This window comes from Lactuca saligna, chromosome 8 (assembly GCF_052625555.1).
Source record: "Lactuca saligna cultivar CGN05327 chromosome 8, ASM5262555v1, whole genome shotgun sequence".
Taxonomy (NCBI): domain Eukaryota; kingdom Viridiplantae; phylum Streptophyta; class Magnoliopsida; order Asterales; family Asteraceae; genus Lactuca; species Lactuca saligna.
Window position 1 is genome coordinate 51,748,590 of NC_136424.1, and position 9,423 is coordinate 51,758,012.

The 9,423-nt window shown below is 30.4% G+C and overlaps 1 protein-coding gene across 1 annotated transcript; it reads left to right on the top strand.

The window, feature by feature from the left end:
* Positions 1-1,452: 1,452 nt before the first annotated feature.
* LOC145011018 (transcription factor MYB3-like) lies at positions 1,453-2,620 on the top strand. Its single transcript, XM_078969628.1, has 3 exons — positions 1,453-1,716; positions 1,862-1,991; positions 2,104-2,620. Exons 1-3 carry the CDS (start codon positions 1,587-1,589, stop codon positions 2,330-2,332), a joined length of 489 nt encoding a protein of 162 aa, XP_078825754.1. The 5' UTR covers positions 1,453-1,586; the 3' UTR covers positions 2,333-2,620.
* Positions 2,621-9,423: the final 6,803 nt, after the last annotated feature.

The window sequence follows — 9,423 nt, forward strand, 5'->3', positions numbered from 1 at the left end:
AATTCACGTGGATTGCCACCTGGCATACAAACTACAAGTCGTCGGGATAACTTTCCGAAAACTACTTCATTTCTTTTTTCTGCACGATAGAATAAAATAAATGGAAAATACATTTGTCGAAAATTATAACGACAACATGTTGTTGACATAGGTTTCAGAAAACCGTGGAAATATTCTTTGTTCTCGTTGAAGCTGTGCCGACGGTGTGTCGTAGGCATCGCCCTATTTGTGGCAGCGATATTTGTCGTCGGGATAGGTGTTGTCGGCATTAGTTGGTATTTTTGCAGTGTAGGTCTATATTTATAAATAAAGATGATCTTATGTAAATTATCGTAAAATTTGATTTGGAAGGATAATATTATCTTATGCTTTTAAATGCATAAATTGAATCTTAAGAGCTATAATCTAAAAATATCAAACGCTTTAATTATTTGTTGGTGAGATCATCACCCATTTCTACTTAACAACCGGGAGGTACCTAAGGTGGTAAACAAACCAAAAATTCGCCGGATGGTTCGTGCATCATTCGGTGGTAGGTTCATTTAACAAATATGAAAAATAATTTAAGGTTATTTAGTTAAACGAATAAATCTAAAAAAAACAAATATTGTGACGCCTTAGCCATAATTCCTGGGATTAATTGTATGTGTTCTTTTTCTGCTGACCCCTAGCCCCTTACTAGCTAGGAGAGCTTTTTAATAGAAATTAAGGCGTTAAAAAAAGGGGAAAATGATTTTGTTTGTTTATTTACATTCATGAATTTGTTTGTTTGTTTATGTCTGCTTATTAATATTTCTTTATATTCGTTTATGATATTATATGTGTGGATCTTCCATGACATTTGATGAAACATTATGATTTGTAGCTTAAAATCACGCAATCGGTTTATATTATATAATTGTTATATAATATAATTTCGATAATATAATGAATGTATATGCAACAAGCTAAGTGTGGAACATTTAAAGTTTGATTTTTTTGTGATAATATTTAAATGAAGATGCCATTTAGGCTTTATTTCTAAGTTTTTTTGGATTATTGGACGTTTAGTTGTCTACGTTTAACATTTTAATGATCAAAAACAAACAAATAGGAACAAAAGTAAAATTTTAAGCAAAAAAACGCACCCGGAAAATATTTTCTTTTACGTCTTTATACATGTCTATGTATTCGTGTTCATTTGTTACTTAGGTATATTATTTAAACTTAACGAATAAACAAAATATATCCCAAATGGTACCTTATTCTGTAAATTAATTGGACAAAACCCCCATTTTTGCACAAACCTCTTAAAATGGCGGATCAAATAAAATTACAAATAAATCAAACATCTTTTTGCCAAGCAGCTGGTAAACCGAAGCACGAGCAAACCACCAGTCCAAGTCAACCTTCTTTTCCCCATATATATACACCAATATATACGAACATGTTTACATGCCTCCATTTGTTCATATCTACCACTCCACATCCTCCACCTTCAAACACATTAATCAAAACACCACCACCATTGCACAACGAAAGGCTTCCTGATTTTATACTCATATGATCCTTATAACAAACACAAGTAGTTAAAAGAATAACATAAAATGAGGAAACCTTGTAATAATAAGCATGAAATGGAAACGGGTTCATGGTCTAAGGAAGAAGATCAGAAGCTTATAGACTATGTCACCTCCCATGGTGAAGGTTGTTGGCACACCCTCCCTCAGGCTACAGGTTTTTCTATCAATAATATAAAACGTAGCTACTTTCTTGTTAATATTTTTTTGTGTGTATATGATCTAGTTTTTCTGTTACATATTTTATTAATAGTTGTTTTATATGACCATTAATTAATTTCTATGGTTTTCCATTTGATTAGGTCTACTTCGTTCCAGCACAAGCTGTATGCAAAGATGGTCGATATACTTAAAGCCTGATCTTCAGAGAAGAGAGTTTGGTGAAGATGAAGATGATCTCATCATCAGGCTTCACGCCCTACTGGGTAACAGGTGCATCGATCTCCCATTCAACATGATATTCTTACTCTTTAACAATTTAGGTTATTTTATAATATAATCCAAAAAAAGAAACACTGATCGAGAAGTGCATATGTTATTTTAGGTGGTCACTTATAGCTGGGAGACTACCAGGAAGAACAGAAGATGAAATCAAGAATTACTGGAACTCACGCTTAAGCATAAAACTTGTAAATATGGGTATCGATCCAAATAATCATCGGTTAGGTCATCATATCTCTATGTCGTCCAATATGAGAACTGATGATAACGAATCGCAGGCTGAAAATGATGAAGTGAACTCGGTTATCAGTTCCGAAAGGAACTATAACTGAAACGAGGATTACGAAATTAACTCCAGTCAACCTGACAATGGAAGTTGAAACGATGAAATCCATGCGATTTAAAAGTAAATGCGAAATACAGTTTCCGAAGTGACTATGAATTATTATGTTGTTTGTGTTTTTAATTACATGTAGCAGTGTGAAAGATCTGCGTAGATAAAGAAGAGTAAGGTTTGTGATATCGTTATATGGTGAAGAATACGTTAGCTATAGATGTTGAGCATTAAAGCATGCATGTGTGCATGTTATTGGCCTTCACTATCTCCATAAATTTATTGCTCGGACAGGATCTCTGTGCAGGAGTATGCAACTGCATAACCTTGATGTTGTCCTATAAGTGTTGATATTTAATAAAACAAAATCTTCTATTATGTACAGGTATTGATATTGCAAACCCTTCAACGAAAAGTACGTTGCATACCCAACACAAAGGAGTTTTAAAATGTTCTTTCTACGATTAAAAATATTTTTTTTCCTGTGTTTAATAAACAAATCTAAACTAAAATCGGAAAAATAAAAAAAGAAGGAAAAGCCACTTGGTATTTGCTACGTTAAATAGAATATGACAAGATTACAATCAAAATTAATTAATAGTGTAAAGAAATCTAAAAGAACTATGAAATCAAAAATAAAATACCCAGAAGTTTTGCCCTTTTAAGAACCGACTTCTGCTGTAAATCTTTCTCCTCTCTTCGGTTTGCCTCCTCCACCAACTTCGCGCTTCGCGGACTCTACACATTCGCAGCTTGTTTTGCTTATAGGTGATTGCCTCAGTCTTTTGCTGAAGAGTTAAACTCATTCTTTTAACTCTTTGTCTGCTTTCTTTCCTTATTTCTCAAGGTATGGTAAAATAAGGTAAGTTTAACTTTGAAAAGAATTCACATTTCCCACTGTTTTGCCCGTTATATTCTTTTGGGACTTTGTTGTACACTTAAGTGGGTGGGCTAATGTCTCTAAAAAAAAGAAAATGGATTTTTTATTTTGTTTCACATTTAATTATTATACTTTTTTCAATATCTATTTTTCATTGAGATATTAAAACTTTATACATTTTAGTTTTATGACCGGTTGTTATCAGTCATAAGGGTAAATATGTGAATAGTTTTAATAATTCAGTAACAAATAGATAACGAAAAAAAAATTAATGACTAGATGTGAATAAAATTAAAAGTTTGTTTCTCTCCCAAAAAAGATCAATGATTAAATATAAACAAACTTTCCTTTTATATTATGGTTTAGCAAATTATATATTTTTATTAAAGTATAACAATATTTGTTGAAAAAGAAATCTTGAAATAAAAAAACAAAACAACAAAAAATAATATAAAAAAACGAAAAAGGAAACCAATATTATATCTATAAGTTTTATGTTACAAAATTATGCAATATTATATGCATAAAAATTATCCTAATATTATATGTATGAATTTCGTATTATAAAATTATATAAACCATATATGGTGTTTATAAAAGAATACGTACATACATTGATACATTATATATGTTGTTATATATTCTATGTATTGACATACATATATCATATTAATATATTTACCAAAAAAATGATATCAAAAATAAAAGTCAAATTATTTAGAATTTACATATTTTTAATTTATCCAGACAATTGATTTATATTTGAGATTATATTTTCTTAAAAAGTTTGAATAATTATTGAAATTTATGATTATTTAACTAGATATATACAGGTAAGTAAAACCGTTAACGTGTTTTGAAGAAAAAAAATACTTGTATATTCAACAATTAAAACGATACTATTTTTTTTCTTTTAAAAAATCCACTCATAATTTGAAAAGGTTTTAGAAAAACAATTCATATTTAAATAACTATTTAAAAAATAAGGTTTTTTTTTTCTTCAGAATACAACGTAATTTCTGATCATGAAATATAATTTCTTAATAGCTATGGATTTCATTTTTTTGTTAAACTAAAATCAGATTGTAAATTTTGATTTTTTATTTTGAAAATACCAAACCATTGTTTTTTTGTTTCAGTTTCGATTTTTTTTTTTTAATATATTTTTCAGGGTTTTGTTTTTTTATTTCATAGATTTTTTCATCAATAAATGTTGCTAGAATTTAATAGAAATAAATAATTTGATAAAACAAAATACAAAATGAAGATTGTTCATATTTAGTAATTAAATTTTTTTTAGAGGGAAACGAACTTTCAATTTTATTCATATTTTGTCACTAACTTTTTTTTCATTATCTATTGCTACTGAACTATTGAAATTGTTCATATTTTATCCTTATGATCGGTTAAGGGTAAAATCTAAACAATTTCAATAATTCATTGACAAATAGATAAGAAAAAAAATTTAGTTACTAAATATGAATAAAATAGAAAATCTATTACCCTTTTAAATGATTATTTAAGTGGTAGATGTACTTTGTATGTGTATTTAATTGCCAAAGCAATTTCTTTTCGTATTTGTCAGTTAAAGACTTGAAATATTGCCAAGAGTTATTGCCAATAGTCATGTAAAAAAAAAATACTAATCATGCATGTATAACTAAATACTTTTTTCTAAAAATTTCTATTAAATTACGTTATGCTATTTGGGCACAGGTTTAATAATATGCAATTGTTAGGAACATATAAAATGATAATTAATCATATTAATTTATAATTTTAATTACATTATGTATACTATAAAAAAAATGATTTTGAAATGTGATTGTAAGCACTGGACATTGAAAATTTTACTATTAGAAAAATAATTTTGGAGTGAAATATTGGCAACAATTAAAAATAAAAATAATAATAACACCATTGTATACCCCGATATTCCCAATGGCCACAACTAGAGAATACAACACAACCAAAAATTAATTATTAGATCTGCCACACAGGCCACAACTAGAGAATACAACACAACCAAAAATTAATTATTAGATCTGCCACACAGTTGATCTAGGTCTGACATGCCCACAAAATCTTTTTGTAATTATCATTAGAGGTGGTTTTATGATAGTTTCATAATTGTCATCAGATGTATTTGTAGGACATCTGCAATTCACTAAAATTTATATACATTTTAATGGATCGATACATTATCATTTTTTATTCTATACAATTCTTTTTAATTTTTTCTCACAATGATTTGAACTTTACTAATTTCAATGAAATATATTCTAAACATTTATTTAAGAATTATATAACTATCCTTTAACCATGTGAAGAGTTCAATGGTGACTAAATTCTAAATCAATTGAAAGCCAATGTAACATCTGTAAAATTATGTAATCAAGGATTTAAGGGACTCATTTTGCAATATATAATAGTATAAGGTATTTATTTGTAAATATGTTAGGATTGTTAATTATGTTAGATATCTTGTCTATATCACTTTTATGTACTATATATTGTGGTTTAATGAGAATACTGAATTCATTCTCACCAAATTCATTCTTACCAAATTAAATTCTCTCTCTAAAATAGTTTTGTCACCATTGTTGAAATGGTACAAGAGGTTTCATGATTCTATTCAATTTGATCTGATTTTCTCTTCCAAAATTATGAATTCAGATAGTGTTGTTGACCCTAATTTCTCTAATTCTAATTCTTCTTCCGTTAATTTAATCATTAATTTTTAAGAACAATGATTCGAGTATGTTTCTTGTTTCAACTCATCTTATTGGAAATGAAAACTTCATGCAATGGAAGTTTTCGATCCAAATTGCTTTAGTAGATAATAAAGAAATTGGTTTTATGGATGGAACTACGAAGAAACCTGAAATCGAAGTAAATGAGCTTGTTGGTTGGATCACTAATGATTGCATGGTTCGTTCTTGGATACTTAATCTAATTTCTAAAGAAAATGTCAGTTCTTTTGTTTTTTTACGACTACTCAAGAATTGTGGTTGGATCTTCTAGAACACTTTGGTGAAGTAATGGTCCTATGATCTATCAATTACAAAGACAAATTGGTTCAATAAATCAAGGTGACTCTTCTCTCTCAAAGTATTACACAAAATTAAGGTAGTTGTGGGATCAATTGAATTGTTTAATCGTTATAACTTCATCTACATGTGGATCTGCAAAAGCGATTTAAAATATTACTTATTCAACTCAATTGATGCAATTTCTTATGGGACTTAACGATAACTATGAAAACATAAGGAGTTAGAGTCTTGTACTAGATCTTTTATCTTCTGTTTATAAGGAATACTCAATGACATTAAGTGCCGAAAAACAAAAGGAAGTACAAGTTAACTTTTCTAATCCAAATGAAGTTTCTACTATGCTTGCTAAAACTACTAATGAGAAGATATATTTTTCATATAAACCTAAATCTGATTACAAAGGAAAGAATGGTGATAGATATTGCAATCATTGCAAAGTGAATGGACATACTAAAGAAGCGTATTTAAAGTTGAATGGTTATCCAGATTGGCATACACAAGGAACACACGACGTACTCCTATGAATACACGAAGTGGAGATGTCCCATACATATGTGGGCTTATCCATATGTACGCAAGGCGTACGCAAGCTAGGGGAAAACCCTAATTTTTAGGGTTTGCACCCTATTTAAGCTCATTAAGCACCCTAATTCCTTCACCTTATCAGCCTCCATTGCCTTTTTGAGCTAATCTTGAAACCATATACATCTTGAGAGTCTTCTTGAGCTTATTGAGAGTTTTTGGGTATTTTCATTGTGATCTTGAAGAAGTAGGAGCTTGGTGGTGGAGCGTTGTTGGAGTTGGAGCTTCAAGATCCAGGGATATATTTTTCGTTGCATGTTTTTGGAGGTAAAAAGTTCGTACCTTGATTTTCCTTGCTTAGATCTCTTTTGTTGGGTAAATTTAAAGCTTTTGGTCTCATGGAGTATAGAATACTCCAGACCATTTAAGTTGTCCTTTTGGGATCTTAAGAGTGGATGAAGTCATAAAAAATAGATGTTGATGGTTAGAACTCAACCATGCATGAGTTGGTGATCACTTTAGGCAGATAAAAGGCTAAATCCATTGTTTGAGTCCCATTAAGACAAGCAAAACCATACAGTTTGAAAACTTATGGTTTAATACAATTTCTTGAGCTTAGATATGAGTTTGGTCGTTACATACTTAATCGGTTAAGACATTTGGAGTGAGTTGGGTTATCCGACCAGTAAGTTAGGCGTACTTACAAGTACGTCGTACGTACTGGGCTAGCACCCCGATTCTAGATCAACAACGTCCATCGGGCATACGAGCCAGGTGCATTGCATGTACATCTATCTGTTGGTCTTCGGAATTTTGGGCTCCGGATTAGTTGGGCCTTACGCCTTTTGTGGTATGAAATCATTTTTTCCCTTAGGACATCATGGAGCTTTTGAGGCCTTAGGGTCCATTTGTTGGACTTGGAATGCTATAGATTTGGGCCTTCGTGAGGTAGGCCCAATAAGGCAAGGGTTAAGCAACCTTTTTCAGAGTTTGGACTATTAGGATGGATTATTGACCAAATTTCTAATTAGGATTTTATACTTGTGACTGAGTAAAAGGATTCTGCGAATTAGCAGCTTGAGTGTGATTTCATATCTTTAGTCTAGTTTCCTTCACTGCATATATGGGTCGAAGGAACCAATGTCAACCCAGTAGATTATGTTTGTGGTATGATGATTGTCTTTGTGACATTTACCTGTTATGCCTGTATCGGCTTGACATCTCTATGACTCTTATTGTTATGATCATATGTGTTAGTGGTAGGGGTGAAATAGACTCGATACCGGTTGAAAGATACCGAAGGGTTTGAAATAGACCCACTACCAGTTGAAAGATACCACATGGGGTGAAATAGACATAGTACCGGTTGAAAGATACTAAAGGAGTGAAATAGACTCAATACCGATTGAAGGATACCGAAGGGGGTTAAATAGACCCAATATGTTTTTTACTATTATATATATATATATATATATATATATATATTTATATATATATATATATATATATATATATATATATATATATATATATATATTTATATGATATGGAGTATTTTTGGGGAACTCACTAAGCTTTGTGCTTACGGTTTTCAGTTTATGTTTCAGGTACTTCCAACTCGAAAGGGAATGCCCCAGTCTGATCGTAGTGTATCCACCTATGATTTTCGCATCACGTGATTTTGGGATTTTGTACTCTGATATTATTTTTTCTATAGTATACTTTTAGCTGTTTGATATGATTATCGTATGATTGGAATGAATATAAAATGAAATTTTTTATCTGAATTTTTGGCATGTTACAAGTCCTCTTCGTCTGTTAATAACAACAATGATTCCATGAATGCCCTTTTCCAATGATTTAGCCAGTTCATGAAGCCTATTCAAAAGGCTCATCTACACTCTGTCAATTTCTCACACTTTAGGGATTTTTTAAGTATTGAATTATCACCAATATATTCTTTAAATAATGGTAATTTTGGTGAATCTATTTGGATGTTAGGTATCGGGGCTACAGCTCATATGTGTTCCAACATATCTCATATGAAGAATCTTAATAAAGTTCATAGGTAAGAACCAATCTATTTTCTAGATGGTTCTATTAAATATGTTAGTCACAAGTATGATAGAATTAAGTCATAAGGTGATTTTTCAAAATGTTCTTCATATGCCGGATTTTAAGTGCAATCTGTTATTTGTCAAAATTTTGGCTATAACAAAAAAATTGCATTTCATTTTTATCCCATACATTGCCTTTTGCAAGACCTGGCAACTGAAAAGATTGTGGCTCAAGGAAAGATTTTGGGAAATCTGTATGGTCTAGATAATGATAGTTTGTTCCTTCATTTGTCTTGTAATGATAAGATTCCAATGATTCCTAAAGTTGTAGACATACAATCTTGTAATTCTATAAGACATTTGAATAAGGACTCTTTTTCAATTTGGCATCAAAGATTGGGACATTCATCTACATTTATGTTGGAACATTTGAATTTTATTCCTTCAAAATTACTTGATGAATTGTTTCCATGTATTCCATGTCATGAAGCTAAGCAACAAAGATTTCCTTTTCAAAATAATGAATCTTATTCTAATGAAAATTTCAAATTAATCTATGTGGATTTGTGGGATCTAT